Genomic DNA, 19,418 nt, shown 5'->3' with positions numbered 1-19,418 from the left:
TATCTTCTACTCTCATCTTTTTAGATGTTATAATAGTAACTCTTCCCCATAAGTGGGACAAGTTCCTTTGGGATCTTGAATATTTCAGTAAAATTAGTTCTTCAAGGATTCCGATGGAGATTCCAAGGAGAATCACAGGAAGTTAAGAAATTTAAAATTGAGACTTATCTGATCACTTTCTTAAGTTTCAAATTTGTGATAGATGGTCAGCTTTCTTGAATTACTAGTTCAGTCAATGTTTTTCAGCAAATTTTTTCAATACACCTACCCTTTTTATCAGGTCCTCTACCTTGCTTTTCTGTGTGGCCTCTTGATTTTCTAGCTTCGCAGATAATATTCTAGTGTCTCTAGAACACTGCATTACCGAACCTTCCAACCAAACCAAAGTGGCCCAGATACAAGGCAAGTCTAGGAAGTATGTGCAAACAGTTGCATGCTAATTATGTACTTATTTCATTAAAATAATAGCATATACATGTATATATGCCAAAATTCTACCTTAGTACTATTCTGTTTCGCTGGAAGTTACTTCAGAAGGAGGGATTTAGCCAGATGAAGGTCCTGGATAGGCCTGCGACATTGCCTACTTGGTTGATGAAACTTCTAAGATGCTGGTAGGCCCAGGGCAGGAGGCTCAAAGGGGCTGACCCAGTAGGGACCAGGACATGACATCAGAGGAGATCCAAAGCTGGCACGAGCAGCAAGCGGAAGATGTTGCTTGGGCCGGTGAACATTTCAAAAAGCACGCAGGGGGCACTCAAGCAGCACAGAAGAGTGGAGGCGCTCAAGCAGTGGGGAAGAATGGGGGGGCACACTGCATGGCAGTGGGGTACCACCACCCCAGACGCCAATCTCCTTTGCTACGCCACTGTCTGTCCCCACCCCCAAACTCTCTAGTTGCCAATGCTATATTGCATAGAATATTGATTGGGCCTAGAGAACTACCATATTCTGCTCTCTGGACTGTATTTTTTTTAGCTTGAGAAAAAGCAAGTGCAAAAAACTGGGAGTAGTTTTCAAAGTGCAAAACAGGAGATACACCTCCACGAGTTAAACACAACCAAACAAACAGTGGAGATATCCAATCAAGACTGGTGAGCTTTATGTATTTCTCAAATCTCTTCCATTCACTTCAATTGATTTGACTTGTACATGTTTCTGCCACACTGACATGCATCAGGAGTCTTGAATTCTTAAAAGACTTTAATGGCTAGATGTCAAAAAGTACTAGACCACTTTAGATGACAAATGTGCTTTAAAATGATGTGGCCCAGGATCCGAAGTGCTCCTACACTCATGAGTGTAGAAGCACTTTGGATCCTGGGCCATAAAGCTCACCAGTCTTGATTGGATATCTCCACTGTTTGTTTAGTAGTTTTCACAATGCATACTTTACCAGTATGCTCTAGATCTGAGCCTCTATTTCAGTACCATGGTGACAACTAACATATTTTTCATTTGCTGTGGTTAGGATATAATCACACTAAAATCTAGATAAGTTGATAGGAGCATGCAAAAGCCCCCCAAAAATTCAATTGTATTTATGGTGGAGAGAAGGCAGAATAAGCTGACGCACTGAAAAAAGGCCAATAAGTTATTAATGTATGTTTTCCACCTCCAGGGTTAAGGAAAATGATGTCGTTTCAGTGTACCACAGTGCCGAGTCAGTTGCTTCAACTATCTACGATGACGCTCTCAGTCAATCAAGTTCCAAAGAATCTGTAGAGGAAATAGTTGTAACCAGCCATACTATATTTTCATATCTTGGAATAACCAAACCTACTACTACCATTATTAAAAAGTATGTATTTTATTCTAATTATTCCACTTGTTCATTAAAGAAGATAATAATGTATAGAGAAATTCCATAAACAAATAATCTGAAATGTTCAACTTAGACATTTGTGACCGTATCAGGAAAAACATGACTAAAGTCACCAGAAACAAAAAATGAGATTGTAATTAATTCAATTGGAGCAAAAATTTGTAATACAACAGTCCACACTCCATTCTTTTATGCAAAAAAATTAAAGAGTTACAGAAATTCAAACATGTAACTCTTTCAGAGTGCTTATGGACCCATGATATGAAAATTGCCCATTCTCAACCTTTTGGATCTGCGACTTTAATCAGATTTTCCCAGAGATGGCCACATTTTTTAAAATAATACATATACACCCTAATTCTATATGTAGCACTCAAAATTGCAAGTGCAAATATGGACGCACATCCAATTTGCACACACAATTTAAATGATAAACAAGCCAATTAGCATTAATACTGTAATTGGGCATGGAGAATCAATTATTGGTGCTAATTAACATTAATTTAAATTTGCACACATATCTTTAAGCATAAATTATACATGTGGATCCCAAAATAGGGAAGCCATGTGTGGAAAAGGGCATTTCTGGAATTTGTGCACAGATTTACTGAATGAGGCACAAGAATTTACAGAAGGATTTACTTGATGTAAATCCTTGCACCCTTGAGTACGGATCCTGGCATTAAACTCTATTCTACAAACTGCACCTAATTTTGAGCACAGTTTAGAGATCAGCGCTAATTTTTATTTATGCAAATTTTTCAGTTCCTTATATAGAGTCCCTAGTCAACAATGTTTAGGTAGTGCCACAGAATTTCTGTATAATTTTAACAATCTAACCTGCCCCCCCCCCCTCCCAATTTTGCAAAGATGTGCTAGTGGCTGTCGCTGGGGTAACTTCCTTGAAGCCCTGAAGCCCATAGCCGCTAATGCTGTTTTGTAAAAGTGGGGGTGGGCAAGTTAGCTACTGTGTGTCTCCGAAAATAAGACAGTGTCTTATATTCATTTGGGGCCCAAAAAAGGCATTAGGTCTTATTTTCAGGTAGGGCTTATTTTTTTTAATGTACATGATCATCTCTCCCTTCCTCTCCTTCACCCCAATTCTTCCTCTTTCCTTTCTACCACATGTGCAACATCTTTCCTCCACTCTCACCCATCCCCTTGTGCCTTCCCTCTGCAGCATCTTTCTATCCTTCCATCACTCCCATCCCCCAGGGCAGCAGAACTCTTGCCCAGCTTCTATCCTTCCCTCCCTTGTTCTTCTGCCATAATCAAACACTTATGAATACATCCAGGGAACAATTTGGATCTCTGGAGTTAGACCTGTTTTAACAGTGAATAAGTGCCAAAATATGCCAAATTGACCAGATAATCACTGGAGGGATGTAAGCATGACCCTCAGGTGGTCACTGATCTTTCCCATCCCCCAAAGATGAGAACGAAACAGTACATATGTGCATTTATGATAGCTTCAGATGTTATGGCCAGTCCTAGTAGAGCAGCAAGCAGGTTCCTGAAGTTGCCTAGCAGCAGCTCAGGCCCATATCCCACTCTAACCACTACCCATACAGTGAAATTTGTCAGCCTTGCAAACCCCATCCTAATCCCAGTTTATCCACAAATAAGGGATACCTGAAGGCATAAGGGCTTTTGATGTGGCGTATGGTTGAGTATAGTGGGTTTTGAATGGGATTTGGAAGGCTCACCAAACAATATAAGGGGGCTATAGTGAGATGTGTACCTGAGACTTTTTATATGAGGACCACAGTAGTGCCCCTAGGGTACCCCACTGGGGGTCTGTGTGGCCAGTCTACTAAGAATGCTGGCCCCTCCTACATCCCAATGGCTTGTTCTATGTGTTTTTTGAAAATGGTTCAAAAAGATAGACGTACTGAGCACAAACATCCATTAAAAAAACCCACCAAGATAGATATTTTGCCGTTTTGAAAATGGGCATGTTTGGTACTGGTTTTTGGTGTGTGTTCTGTAAAACGTCTAGACTCATTTAGATGTCATATCGAAAATGCCCCTCCAAATGTATTTTGTTGTATATTAACAGTAAAAGTAAGATCCTTACACACTACGATATGGAAACAATTTCTTTCAATTATGTCAATGCTTTCTAGAAGTAGGCTTGGAAATGGTGAGAGAAGCCTAAGATAAGCAGCATAAAATCTGTTTTATTACTTGGGATCTATCTAGGTACTTAGGACCTGGGTTGGCCACTGTTGGAAACAGGATACTGGGCTTGATAGACCTTCGGTCTGTCCCAGTGTGGTAATTCTTATGTTTATGTTCTTATGTAAGAGTTGATCTTTCAGAGAGATATAGTCAGCAGTAGCACTAGAGGTGACGATCAGAGACTTGGATTTCAGAACGTCTGTATTCCACTAGCCAAGATAAGAGATTTTTTTTTTTAAGAGGAGAACAACAACACCTGCACGTGAATGGCCTAGTGAAAAACTGAAATACCAGTTTTCTATTCCCATCTCCATGCAAGAGCAAAAGAAGGCAAAGGCAGTGCAGGATTGGGGGGGGGGGGGTTGCTGAGCACAGGCACACTCTGCTCCCTCCTGTAAAGAATACAGAGCAGTTTTGGGTAAAATACTAAATCATCTGAATGATCATTAGAGGGATTCCCAGAATCAGAAGAGATTGAATGTTTTGTAGCTGAGGGGTGTTTGGATAAGCTATTTGCTAACATGATAACTGGTAAGCAGCCGTAAGAGACAGGAAATAATGCTGCAAGATCCAAGAGCAGGGGATGGAGAATTTGAGGGATGACCTTGAACTTTATCGTTCTGATCCAAACTCTGCAACAGTTCCAGCACCAAAGGAAATCCCTCAAAAATCAGAAGTACTCCTGGGCAGAGAGGATTTTCCCGATCTCCTCTTATATCACAAATCATTTCTCCTCCGTCAGGGCCTCGAATAGCTATTACCTTCTCGTCGGTCAGCTTTAACCCGCTGGCTTTCTTTTGAGATCCAACTCATACAACCTTTATCTTTAGCTAAACTTCTCGGAATGAACCTTCCTAAACTTGTGAAATCTAATCCCTTTTTAAAAATTACTTACAAATTCCTCAGATACTTGGACAGCACTCTTAAAGTCCCTATTTCCAACTCCTTTCATATTTCCATTTGCAATAATCCTGCCATTTTGATTGACAAGAAAATGGTCTCCTGGTCCTCTTGGCAATCTCTAGATATTTGGGTTATTTTATTTTTCATTGATCCTGACACCAAACGCTGGATACCTTTTTCCCAAGTTAAACTCTCTCACTCTCTGACTGACTCCCAGTTCTTTCCTTGGCTACAGTCGAGATCTTCTCTTCGTAAGAGTTCCATCGATGTATCCTCTTCACACAGCAAAGCTTCTATATTCGACCTCTCTTTGCAATTTTCTGCTGGTGGGCACGTTGCCTCTAAAGTTTATAAACATTTTAAATCTATAGGTCATTATAAGCTTTCCACTCTTCATTCGCTGAGGGAACAAGATATACAGTACAATCTCTCTGACTCAGCTTGGGACTCACTATGACAACGTGTCTATCATTCTTCTAAATCTGCATCTACAATTCAATCATTTTTTTTTTCTCTTACACAGAGCCTTACGGACGACTGTACGCTCCCATCAAATTAATCCCACTTTTTCCAAACTCTGCTGGTCTTGTGGTGCACAAACAGGTGACTTGAAACATCTTATATTCAAATGTTTACCTTACGCAAAATATTGGAAAGATGTATGGTCTACGATATCTGAAATTCTCCCTATTTCTGTCCCCATATCACTCAGCATCTTCTTGTTATTTGTTCTTTGCTACTATTCTACCAGACCCCTCCTGTTGTTTAATGGACACATTATTGTCCACTGCTGTAAAAATCATTTGTACTTTTAGGAAAGATTTTTCAAAAAATTTCTCATGTACACTGGTGGAATATGTTGTGTCTCACTTACAGATATGAATGTTATTCTATTAAGAGGGATTGTCATTCTATTACGAGGGAGGGACCTTTAGTACACTGATGCCTTTCTCTAAGAAATGGTCTGCTCTTAGGGATTATTTGTCGTTGAATTCTGATGCATGTACCACTCCAGTTACCTCCGCTGTATAATCTTCCTTTGTACATCCAGTTTTATATCATGTACATATCCTTAGATTTATTTTGCGTTTTGCTTATTATTGCGTTCCTATTATATAAAACTTTCAATAAATAAACTAAGACTAAAAAGAAAAAAAATCTGAAGTGTGGAAACATTTTACAACACTGACGGTCGGCATGTTACAGAATGCATTTACTATCAGAAGACAAGAGCAACAGGGCCATCTTTCTAACAATTGTATGCTCCATTTCTGAGTAAACATTACCCATTAGAGACTGTTTCAAAGGAGGATGCTGACACTAGCCCCCTCTTTTACCGAGGTGTGCTATGCTTTTTAGCGCATGCTAATCATGCGCTAAATGCTAACGTGTGCATATTAACCTATGGATGCATTAGCAGTTAGTGCATGTGTTGATTTAGCGCGCGCTAAAATGCTTCGTGCACCTTAGTAAAAGAGGGCCTAGGTTGAGGACTCCATCTTCCACTCCAAGTAGCAGCAGCGGGATCACTTCTTTTTTGACTGGGTGACCAAAGAATTGGATTTACACTAGATGTAATTTACTTAGATTTCAGCAAAACCTTCCACATAGGAGACTCTTGAATAAACTTGACGGGCAGAATTTAGGAACCAAAGCGGTGAACTGGATTAAAAATTGGTTGATGGACAGAAGCTAGAAGGTGGTGGCTAATAGAATTAGCTCAGAGGAAGAAAAGGTGAGTAGTGGAGTGCCACAAGGATCAGTGTTGAGGCCAATTCTATTCAATATATTTGTGAGTGACATTGCTGAAGGGTTAGAGGTAAGGTTTGCCTTTTTGCGGATGATACCAAGATTTGTAACAGAGTTGACACTTCAGAGGGAGAGAAACATGAAAAAGGATCTGCAAAAGTTATTAGAATGGTCTAATGTTTGGTAACTAAAATTCAATACAAAGAAGTGCAGAGTAATGCACTTTAGGAGTAGAAATCCCTGAGGGTGAGAGGCTGATATGCATAGACAGGGAGAGGAAGCTTGGGCTGACAGTGTCTGAGGATCTGAAGGCAACAAAACAGTGGGACAAGGCAGTGGCTATAGCCAGCAGGATGCTGGGCTGTATAGAAAGAGGGAGGTATTGATGCCCTTGTTCAAGTCAGTCATTGGTGAGGCTCCACCTGGAATACTGTGTTCAGGTTTTGGAGACCTTATCGGGCTAAGGATGTAAAAAGACTTGAAGCGGTCCAGAGAAAAGCGGCAAAATTGGTATGGAGCTGGTGCCAAAAGACATACAAGAAGAAATTGGATACTCTAGAGCAGTGGTTCCCAACCCTGTCCTGGATGACCACCAGGCCAATCGGGTTTTCAGGCTAGCCCTTATTGCTAAACTTGATTACTATAATTCTTTATTAATAAATATCACACAAAAAGAAAAGAAGCGCTTTCAGATAATCCAGAATACTGCCGTTAAACTCCTTCATAACGGAAAAAAATATGATCATGTCACTCCTTTTCTGATTAAATCTCACTGGCTCCTAATTAACCACCGTATTACTTTTAAAATTTTACTCTTAGTATTTAAAACCCTTTCCACTAATGAACCTCTATTTATTAATAAATTACTTAGCCCTTATAGCACATCGTGTTCTCTCCAGTCCACTAATCAAAAGCTCATAGTAGTCCCCTCTTTGAAAGTTATTGGAACTTGACGATATGATATGTTTTCAGTGATGTCTCCGCAACTTTGGAACACTTTACCCCAGCATGTAAGAGAGGAAAATGATCTGAGTCGTTTTAAAAGTAATTTAAAGAGTTTCCTTTTTAAAGATGCTTTTAATTTTTAGATTATGCTCAAATTTTATATTAGTTTCCTTCCAGGTTTCTATTTTTCCCTCCCTAATGTTCTTTCCATCTATGGTACTGTACTTTAAAGCATTGAATTGTAGTTCTGTCCCTTCTTACCTTGTGTATTGATTAGTCTGTAAGTCTGTTGGTCTAACCCATCATTTTTAAATTTTAAATTGTATGTCTAAATATATGTTTATATTTTTTTTATTAATGCTGTATCTCACTTAGTAAACCTAAATAAGCGATTCATCAAATTAAAATAAACTTGAAACTTGAAGTGACAGGCATGCAAATCTACTCCATGCATATTCATTTGGACTATCCTGAAAACCAGATTGACAGGGTTGGGAACCACTGCTCTAGAGGAAAGGAGGGACAGGGGAGATATGACACAGACATTTAAATACTTGAAAGATATTAATATAGAAACAAATTTTTTCCAGAAAAAGGAAAATGGTAAAACTAGAGGGCATGAATTGAGGTGGCAGGGTGGCAGACTTAGGAATAACGTTAAGAAATTATTTTTCACGGAGAGGGTGGTGGATGCCTGAAATGGCCTCCCAAGGGAGGTGGTGGAAAAGAAAATGGTGACAGAATTCAAAAAAAGCATGGGACGGACACAGAGGATCTCCAATTAGAAAATGAATGGTATAAAACAAACTAAGGCTGGTACTGGGTGATCCTGCATGATCTGTGTCCCACATACCGTGATTTGGTTTAGGATGAGGACTTTGACAGAAGCTCCAGTGATAGGATGGTTAGGATAGGCTGGAGTGCGCTTCAATGGCAAATCCAGCAGTGGGAACCTAAATACAGTACCGGGCGGACTTCTATAGTCTATTGCCCAGAATGAAATATTAAAGAAAAGACAATTTATCCATGAATGTGTAATGTGTGTGACTCATGGGCAGACTGGATGGACCGTTTTGCTGGAATTTTTTTGTTACTGTGTTTAAGGGGAAATTCATGTCTAAGAAACTGTGCTTGATTCCTAACAATAGTACTTCCTTTCAATACAGATGGATCTTTAGGGCACATTTCAAGTTTGCTTTTAAACTAGAGATATTAAGTCCTTTCCTGTGATCTTTTTGCCCAAGTGATAGAAAGTAGGCTTTTGCTATCAAATTCTCCCAGACAAGCCTTTCTATGAGGACACCAGATACTGCTTCATGAGCCTCTCAATCTCATTTCTCCATCAGAAACTAATGCTAATCTAACCATGTTGGTGCTTCTTTGTTCCCCACCCAAATATTTTGGGGTTTTTACTCAAATATAAACCGAGTTAACCTTTTTCCCACAAAAAAGAAGGAAAAAAAGGTTGATTTGAATATAAACATGGGGGGGGGGGGTGTTAATATTCAAGTGCAGTGCCCTGCCCTGCCAGGCTATGCACCCTGTTCCCCCTCCCTTCCTGATCTGCCAAGCTCTGCAAGCAGCCCCCTCCCCTGCCCATGGTCCAGCAGAAATGGTAAGGGAGGGAGGGAACAAAACTTGCAGCATGCCGGAGGTTGGTTTGGGGGGAGGGGAGGGAGATTGTTGCTATGGGGGAGTGAGGTGGGGCAATGCAGGAATAATTGTTGAACATGAGGGAAAGGGGGAGGGTTAATGAACTAAACGTGTGCTAACAAATGTACACCCCTATTGGATATCATTTGGAAATAGCTTTTCCATAGATGTTTTTGTGCAAAGCTTTAAAACTATGCCATTATTTAATACTGAACTATCATGCTATCGCATTCTTTCATAATTACATAGTTTGTTTTACAGATTTTGGATTTATTAAGGGCTCCTTTTTCTAAGCTGCAATAAGCATTAGTGTGAGCGTACCACAGCTTAAAAGGGCTTACCATGGGATGCTCTGAGTCCTGCAGTAAGTTCTGAATAGGTACGCACAAACCACAAGTAAAAAATATTTTTAAATTTTTCAGGGAGAGGGTGTGTCTGGGGGGGTGGAGAGTGGTGTTTCTGTGCTAATCAGTTAGTGCCACTTGTTAACTGATTAAGAGGCAGGATTAGTATAAGAGCCCTCGACACCTACAAATCAGGTGGCAGTAAGACCCTAGGCGCTAATTTTTGGTAATAGCCAGGTGCTATTGGCAACACTAGTGCATAACCATTAATTTGGAAACTGAAAGATCAGCCATTTTCCAGCAATGGTCGAAAGAGGCTTTAGAGCAATGGTTCCCAACCCTGTCCTGGAGAACCACTAGGCCAGTCGGGTTTTCAGTATAGCCTTAATGAATATGCATGGAGTAGATCTGCATATAATGGAGGTGCCAGGCATGCAAATTTGCTCCATGCATATTCAGTAGGGCTATCCTGAAAATCCGACTGGCCTGGTGATCCTCCAGGACAGGGTTGGGAATCACTGCTTTAGAGCACAGGAAAGACATGCATTAAGGACTTGCTAAGACCACTTTCTACCGCAGCTTTGTAAAAGGCCCTCAAAGGGTCTCTTTCACAAAGCCACAGTAGCGAGTCCGGCACGGCAAATGCAACACAGCCCATTCAATTTGCCGCACCAAGAATCACTACCGTGGCTTTGAAAAGGAGCCCTAAAAATGCTACTATGTTTAGTGAATTCTAACACCATTAATAGGCATTATTAGTAAATAGATTCCATTGCATAAAACAAGATCTGTGGTAAATAATGTGTATTGTTTGTAAAGCGGTGGCTCCTTTAAGCCAATCTAGCCCTCCATTTTCATCTGGTAAACAAACCATAAGGTGTACAATTAAGTACTTTTTTTGTCATTGACCATACAGATTTGTTTCCAAGATTAAACTTGAAGGCATTTTTCATTATTATCATTTGTAACATAATAAATGCCACTTTTCAAACAATTGGATAAAAATCAGCCAGAATCATATAGCGCTCTTTAAACACACATTTTAGAGAGGATGGCAAGAGGAAGAAGAAACAGCCTGAAGACAGTGCATCTGGGATCCCAGAGGAACAAAGGGCTGAGAATGTTGACCCCCAGAAGAGATCGGGAGAGCCCTGAAGACAACAGAGAAGAGAAAAGTAACTATGGTCAAGTTCATCAGACAATACTAAAGCACACTGCATAGTTAAGGTTATTTAATCAATTTCAGGTTACCCTTTTTTTCTGGCGGCTGGTCCAAGTGTAGCATGTACTTTTGTTGCTGAGTCATTGCACGGCACTGAGCCAAGGCAGTTTCACACTTTCAACACAGTTTCAACAAAAAAACCCCACCCTTCTCTGTAATTTATTGAAGCTTGTCACATTCAAAGGCTAAAAAGTGTCAGAACAATAGACAAAGTGACACCCTATATATATTCTGTGATAAAACACCATTACTCTTTTTACAAAAGCAAGAAATGGAGGGACCATCAGAAAGCTCCTTCTTCAAGACCTTATGTAATTGTATATTGTAGCTAGGGGGGAATTCTATGATTGGCACCGGGATCGGCAGCCACCCAAGAAGTGTCCGCCAACAGCGTGTCAATCACAAACCGGCACTGATTATAGAATTTTGCTTTTTTTTTTTTTTACACCGGCGCTTTAAATGTATGCCAGCATTATAGAAGCCTGCATTTAAGGCGCCAGTGTCACACTTACAGAAGTGCCTAGGGACGTCTAAAGACATCTAAGGCCACTTCTGGCTCAAGCCATGCTTACCTTAGGCGTCCTTATGTACCCCTAAGTGTTTCTGTAAGCGTGACACTGGTGCTGTAAATGAAGGTGCCACTTCTTCCTCCATATTTTTTTTTTATATAGAAATTGTGCTTCCGGATTGGTTGGTTAGCCAGCTATAGGGCACCCTACCGCCGGCTAACCTTCAGCGGTGTCTTTGAGAATTTCTTCCCCTATTTTTTATAATCACAGGTTACCTTCAACTAAATGTCCTACTGAAAAGAAATTCTACAGCAGGCACAAGCAGTCACAATATCTCTCAGATTCTATAAATGGTGCCCAAATTTCTACACTCAAAATTGTGCCCTATTCTGAGATGCACATGTAACTATATTGGCTAATGAGCCAATCAGTGCCATTAATGGGTCCTAACAATCCATTACTGGCATTAATTGGCAACAATTTGAATTTATGCACGCATCTTGTTACAAGGGGCCACTGAAAAGTCCTCAGCCCAACCAAGAAGAGAATGGTGGGAAGGACATGAAACCTACAAGTTAACCTACAAGTTTTCTTGACACTTTTTATTTCACTGAAGCAAATGCATTTAGTAAATGGGCAGACATCACCCATGAAGTTGGCTCTTAGGCATTGGTGGAATGAGGCATCATGACATCATAATACGAGGGGCCGCTGAAAAGTTCTCGGCCCAACCAAGAAGAGAATGATGTGAAGCCATGGAACTTGCAAGTTATTCCACACTTTTCTTGACTTTTTTTTGTTTGTTTGTTTCATTCCATATCGTTGAAATGAAAAGTGTGGAATAACTTGTAAGTTTCATGGCTCCACATCATTCTCTTCTTGGTTGGCTGAGAACTTTTCAGCGGCCCCTTGTCGATGTGTATCTACTAACATACACAATATATGGAATACTATAAGTTATGAATTTTACATGGTCTTCCGGACAGATTCGTTAGGACATAAGGCTGCCTGGTGGTATAGATTAATATCTGATTTCTTGAATAAAAAAACCAAAAAATGGTCTTAGAGACATTTGGAGCATTGAGATTAAGCAGTATATTTCTGCATCTCAATGGCCACGAATTTGGACTTGGAGGATGAGATGTACAGCGTCAGCATCTATGAGACAAATATGTTTTTGTCTGCTACATAGATTGTTTTGGGCCCCTGGTAGGTTACACAAGTTAGATAGTTCTAAATCTAATAGATGCTGGCACTGTCATTTGGACATAGGGATACTGGATCATCTGTTCTATTGTCCTTTGATACTTAACATTTGGAGGTCAATATGGGGGTAAGATTAACAGCATATTGGAATCATCAATTCCATTGACGTATGAGGCGGTCATATATGGAACGTTATTACATGTTAAACCTCCTATGGATCAATATAAATGCTGTCTTTTTCTTGTCATGACTGGGATAGCCATGCAGATGATAACCCGAAATTGGAAGAACTACGACCGCCTAAATTTTCCTTTCTGGTGGGCAAATTTGTGCTCCAGCTATAGATATGAAAAAATGAATGCAGATAGTTTGGGGCACAGTAATTTATTTAAATTAGTTTGGGGCTCATTGACATCATATATTATTTCACTATAGTAGGTCTTTGATTATGAATCAGTTTTTGTTTATTTTTATACACATCCAGGGAAGGGTGGGAGGGGGGATATATTTGTCCTAATTTTGACCTTTGAGTATTTGCATTTGGGGTGGATGAGAGGATGGGAGGACATTATTTATTTGAACAGGGTAAGGCTATTGGAAAAATTTATAATCCTGTTTCTTTGTTGTTTGAATAATCATTGGGTGAGTGGATGGGAGAAAATGGTTTGGGTATGTATATTTTGTAATTTGGGTATGTATGTGATTTTGTTGACTAATTGTATGTTATATTTCTGTTTATTGCACTATTGCAGTTTGGAAAATCAATAAATAATTTATTTTTAAAAATGAATTTTGCTTGGTGCTTCTAGACCAGACAAGAACAACTCCGGTCCTCGAGGGCCGGAATCCAATCGTGTTTTCAGGATTGCCCCAATGAATATGCATTGAAAGCAGTGCATGCAAATAGATCTTATGCATATTCATTGGGGAAATCCTGAAAACACAATTGGATTCTAGCCCTCGAGGATCGGAGTTGTCCATGTCTGTTCTATACATATCCATTTACACTTGCCATTGACCTGGTGTATAGAGTAAACTAATATGGGTTTACACTAGTATTCTGTGACAGAAAAGATGCATCCAGATGCCATTTTAGAATATGTGTGCCCTGTATAGCTTTGGGGTACCTGAATGGGTGCTCCCTGTTATAGAATTGTGCCCTGTACCTTGGAATAACAAAAGCAAGGAGTAGGGAATTGCAGGTTGTACAAAACGCAGCAGCATGATTGATTATGGGACTGTCTAAATATTGTGACAGGGAAGAGCCTGTCAGCAGTTTAAACCCAGCTTTAAACCCTGCCTTGCAAAGGCTGGCCCCTATTCCTAAGCCCAGGAAGCTGCCCAATAACCCTGTGCCTATCACCGAGAGCCAACAGGCAGGGCAAGGCAGAGAGAGAAGGGCAGAAACCATAACATCTGGTTTAGGGCACTATAATCCCTTTTATAATACCTTGGGCAAATTTCCAACAAAACCTCTAGTAAAGAAAACCAGCACAGGCATGGTTAATGAGAGGGGTGTGGCTGGCAAGCAGGACGAACCCAGAGGCAGAGTGGGATTAAGCTTGCAGCATAAAATGAGCACAGGTGGAAACAGTAGGGAGAAGATTGGAGAGAACACTCGGGAGAAGACTGGAGGGAGGAATGCAGGGGAGAGACATGCCGTACTAAGCAGGAAAGCTCCTGCTAAGAGTTCTCTGTCACAGACCCTAGCTAAAGCACAGCTGGTCTTACAACCCTCCCGAGCTAACAGACTTCTGACTCCTAAGCAGAAGTGCAGGGGAGTAGAAAGACTTCCAGGGCAGGGCTGGCCGTTAGCTGTCCCTGAAGGGAGTTCTTACCCTGTCTCAGAAAGCGGAGATTCCCTAATGGAATTAGAGGGAGAGCTATCTGAAAGCAGTGAGATGGAGTGCAGTCTCGCAGTATGGGATCTCCTGGAGAATCACAGTTAACAAGGTATGAATGGGGGAGGGGAATGAAAGTGAATGTATCTTTGTGTAGCGTTCTTTCTCACGTAGCAGAACTGTGAGCATGTGTGAATGAATCACTTAGAGCTTGAGAGGCAGGCCGTGTAGATAAAGGGAAGGAGGTGAGAACCTTTAATTAACTTCCCCGAGAAGTGTAACGGAACTCAGAGACCTGACATTGTGTAACCCTGAAGTAGGGAACTTTCGGGAGGGGACTTACACCAGTCATAAAAGGTTGGGTTATATAAAGTTCCCTAGCCCCTACCCAGGAGCATAGGGTAGTGGGGGGCATTGGACTTCGGGTGGGTTAGGTCACAGAGCTTCCTGAAGTATTTCCAAACAAAAGGAGCAAAACTAAGGAGAAAACGTTTTGGTTTATTTTTTGGCTTTTCTGCCTGGGCAGCAGGCTGGACTGTATTGTAAGGAAGAAACCTTGTGAAAGTATGTTTTGTTTTAAGTCTCCACAGACCAGAGGGACTACTGGAACCCTAGTGCTGTGAACTAGGGGTAATAAAGATAAAAGCTGAACTTTATCAAGAACGCAGTCTCCACTAATTATTCTACTGCTTATCCAGTGGGAGTCCTCCTGGGAGCGCTCCGTCCTTACACCTGGGGTGGGAGCCGGGTTGCCAGCGCTAGGCTTACCCCCGGCCCCGCCACAATATGAACAAAAAAAGGAAACCTGAGAGAAAAACTATATAGCATAAGGATTCACAACATTAGAGATATAATCAGTCATAAGAGAATCCACTATTCAAATATAATCATATCGGGGGGAGTGGCCAAGATGGCGGCATTAAGCGGGAAGCATTGAGAACGCTCCCACCACTGTATGAATTTCCTGCTACCGACAATGCTGCACACGAAACGAAAAGGTACTGTGAGGCAGTGTTCCCTCTAAGCGGGCGGGTGTTGTGAGCAAACTTTTTTCACTGTGAGCTAAAAATATCGGGCGCCAGCAAGTTATGAGCCAAATAAATATGTTGCTTTCTACCACAGAACTTCCTTACGTTTGTATGGAATCTATCCCCTTTCAACTTTAGAGAGTGCCCTCTCGTTCTCCCTGCCTTAGCTACTAAGTCTATTCCCTTCAGTACCTTGAATGTTTCTATCATGTCCCCTCTCAATCTCCTCTGCTCAAGGGAGAAGAGGCCCAGTTTCTCTAATCTTTCGCTGTACGGCAACTCCTCCAGCCCCTTAACCATTTTAGTTGCTCTTCTCTGGATCCTTTCGAGTAGTACCGTGTCCTTCTTAAAGTACCAGTGCTGGACGCAGTACTCCAGGTGAGGGCGTACCATGGCCCGGTACAGCAGCATGATAACCTTCTCTGTCTCTTCAGTCCAGCATCTGCCCCTTCCATTCACTGTCTGTCTTTCCCTGCCATCTCTCCTCCTGCCCCCCCCCCCACCCCCCAATTTGGTCTAGCATCCATCATCTTCCTTCTGTTCCCCTCATGGTCTGGCATCTCTATCCTTCCCTCCCCCCTGTGGTTTTTAGCATATCTCTCTTCTCATTTCCTCCACTCAGATCTGATCATTCTCTGCTCTCTCTTCCCTTTTCTTCTCTGGTCTTCCTTCTCTATTTTCTGCCTCCATCTAAATTAAATTCTTTCTTACTATTTAGTCCCGTTTCCCTCTTTTCACTGTGTCTACACACAGCTTGTCACCCCTTTCCCTCACCCCTCCATTATCTTACTATTTTCTTCCCCCTTTATTTATCTCCTCCTTCCATCCAGTATGTGTTCTTTCCCCACTTCCATTCAGCATCTGCTCTCCCTTCTCAACTGACATCCATCTGCCTTCTGCTCTCTCTCCCTTCTTCTCACTTCCATCATCTGTCCCCTTCTCTCTCTCTCTCATCTCCTCCATTCCATCATCTGCCCCTTCTCTCTCTCTCTCTCTCTCTCCCCCCCCCCCCAACTTCCATCATCTGCCCCCCTTCCCCTCACCTTTGTGGGTCACTTTCTTTCCCCTGAGGGTGGCTCATGTCACAGGGGAAGCTTTGGCCGAGCAGAACCGCTTGATTGACAGTGGAACTTACTTGATTGATGTCGATGCTGGGGCCCGTTGCCGTTTGAAGGAAAAAAAAAAAAGGTGGAAAAAAGGAACCTGTAAAGGCGAGAGGAAGGGAAACCTCCAGGACAGCTGCTTTTTGCCCTCCTTCAGCGGCCCAAGAGTTCAGACCAGCAGCGGCAGCTCTGTATGCTTTTAACTTCGGCACAGAGCTGCCCCTAATCAATAGTTTAGCGCGGTTTCATGAGGCAGCCTCGGGGCCTTTGATAGCCGGCCCGCTTCGATGATGCGATGTGGGCCGGCCTAGCAAAGGCCCCGAGGCTGCCTTATGAAACCGCGCTAAACTATTGATTAGGGGCAGCTCTGTGCCGAAGTTAAAAGCATACACAGCTGCCGCTGCTGGTCTGGAGGTGCGGAGACAAGGCAGGAGGCAAACGCGGTGGAAGGCAGGAGTCCCGGCGAAGGCAGGAGTCCCGGCACAGCGACTGCAACAGGAAGTTGCAAGTCAGCTGACGCCGGCCTTTCGTTGCGGCGGGACCGAATCCTTCGCGGACCGGCAAGATTTTGTTTGCGGACCGGCGGTTGAAGAACTGTGCTCTACACTGTGTGCGCTGTGACGAGAAACTTGTGCGCTGCGAGGTAATATTTTGTGCGTGAGCGCACCCCAGCGCAGCTTAGCGGGAACACTGCTGTGAGGGTGCCTACTTCTTCAACACCCTTGCCTGCCTTGATCCAGCGAACGTTTAGCAATCCTTCCCGGCAATTTGCTCAGGATTTGGCGAGTTAAGCCCCGCTGTGAGAATGAGTAGAGAGAACTCATCTTCGCTGGGGCAGCAAATCTCACTCTCGCCGGCACCTGTTGTCCCGCCTCCTTGTCCGGCTGATGCTGCTACCCAGGAAGTGGAAGGAAAGGAGGCCGAAGTTGCACCCGACGCTCCCGCAGAGAGAGGTTCCCTGGCAGATAAGCTTCTGTTGATGCAGACCAGCGTAGGAGAATCGTTCTCCTCCAACGAGGACACCTTGTCAGCTATCTTTAAGACGCTGCAGAAACTGGATGTTGCCACAACAAAGAAGGCAGAAGAGGTAAAGGCTCTTGGAGCCAAGTTGAATAATGGAGATTAGAAAATATAGAAAACTATAACCGCAGACTGAATGTGAGAATTTTGAATTTTCCTAAACCTCCTGGAATTCTACCATATGATGTTTTCAAAAAAAATATGTGATGGAAATCCTTGGTTATTCTTCAGAATTTATTCCCCCTGTGAATAAAGTGTATTATCTTCCATCAACTATTAAAAAATCTCAGGAGGCTATGGAACAGGAAAATGTTGTTTTTTTTACCTTAAATGTTTTTCCTTTAAGTACCGATTGTCATTTTATTAATAATTCTCCCTTTTGTTCTGATATTGTCTGTATAAGTTGTTTTATTATGTCTAATAGACTTAGACTTTGTCTAGGATTGTTTGTATTTGTTGACTTAATATGATTATTTGTCTAAGTCCATGTTTGTGAGATATGTTTCCCATAATTTCCTAGAATTTGGAAAAGGCGATTAATCAAATTTCATAATAAACTTGGACTAAATTTCATAATAATAAACTTGGAAACTTGCTCAACCGTCACAGTTTGATTTAAAGAACATATCTGCTATACTTGAAGAATCTATTTCTGAGTCAACGTTGAGAGCAACATTATTGATATCTTTTGTTTTTCAACAGGACATGGATGCATTTATGAAACTATACTTTAAATTTTCTAAAAATTTGTTTTATGGTAAAAGAATATGGGCATACCCAGATGTGACAAAAATTACCCATGAAAGGAGGAAACAGTTTTTGTCTTTAAGACAAGATGTAATATCTCTGGGTGCATCTTTTCTTCTGACATATCCTTGTAAATGTATTATAAAGTATTCCCAAATTAAATATGTGTTCTTTTTCACTGGATCAGTTAAAATCCTTTTTGGAGCTGAAAAAGATAGCTTGATGAAGTGTGTACAGGTACTGTGAATAAGTAGTGGCAATTTGTGAATTAGTGTTAAAGCTTACCTATTATCTTTATGTTAATTGAAATTGTTCTCTCATAATATTTAGGCTGTACTCCCCTGTTAACTGTGGTCTAAGGAAGTCAGTAAAATTATTCCATTTTTATATTTTTGGATTTATATTGATATTATTTCACTGTATTTCTGTAACAAGAAGCTATTTTCCTGTAAAAATTTGATAAAAATATAAAAGGGAAAAAAATATAATCATATCAATTAATTCACGCAATCATTTAATAAATTAATAATATCATAGTATAAAGCAATAACAACAAGAATAAAAGTAAAAATAGAAAAACTCAGAGGAAGGATCAAAAAAGTTTTTTTAACATATCACAACATATTTCAGGACTGCTTTCAGGTGGTCATAAATAATATATGATCACATTACGCCATATCTACAGCAATTGCATTGGTTACCAGTCGCCTTCAGAATACAATATAAAACAGTAATGATCTGCCATCAATTCCAGAATTGTTTAAAAGTAACATGTTCAGTTATACACCAAACCGATCTTTACGTTCTGAAAATTTAGCTTTACCGAAGACGAGTAAAATGACTTTCTGCTGTGTGGGAGTTAAAATATGGAACTCCCTTGTGGGCCAAATATGAAATTGCCGTGAAAACGGTATGTTTAGGAAACTATTGAAAACGCAACTATTTGTAGATGCCTTTTTCTAGTCAATAGTTGCTTTCCTTGAAAAAGCTGATGAACTATTCACGATCTGTTTCAATAAGGTTTTAGTTTGTAAAAATGATTTTTAAGGATTATTTGTATGTTTATGTCATGATGATTTAGTTTTTAAATTATGTATGTAATTCTGAAAACCGTGTAGTTTTAAACGGTATAGAAATTTTTT

At 41.0% G+C, this 19,418-nt stretch overlaps 2 protein-coding genes across 6 annotated transcripts in view; one reads left to right on the top strand and one right to left on the bottom strand.

Moving 5' to 3' along the window:
* Nucleotides 1-19,418, bottom strand: part of LOC117346340 (E3 ubiquitin-protein ligase TRIM39-like) — a 200,123-nt gene that overhangs the window by 97,091 nt on the left and 83,614 nt on the right. The window lies entirely within an intron of this gene.
* The window catches only part of LOC117346364, a 36,554-nt gene that overhangs the window by 8,131 nt on the left and 9,005 nt on the right, over nucleotides 1-19,418 (top strand). Inside the window, exons 2-4 of one of the 2 annotated variants that reach the window (XM_033915792.1) lie at nucleotides 1,622-1,801; nucleotides 5,433-5,512; nucleotides 10,647-10,775. In XM_033915792.1, the coding sequence (XP_033771683.1) occupies nucleotides 1,622-1,801; nucleotides 5,433-5,512; nucleotides 10,647-10,775 (389 nt within the window). The remainder of the gene's footprint in view (nucleotides 1-1,621; nucleotides 1,802-5,432; nucleotides 5,513-10,646; nucleotides 10,776-19,418) is intronic. The other variant, XM_033915800.1, reaches the window with a different exon arrangement.

Source organism: Geotrypetes seraphini, chromosome 1, assembly GCF_902459505.1.
Source record: "Geotrypetes seraphini chromosome 1, aGeoSer1.1, whole genome shotgun sequence".
NCBI lineage: Eukaryota > Metazoa > Chordata > Amphibia > Gymnophiona > Dermophiidae > Geotrypetes > Geotrypetes seraphini.
The sequence above is the reverse complement of the archived record's forward strand: the minus strand, read 5'-3'. Positions and strand labels throughout refer to the sequence as shown.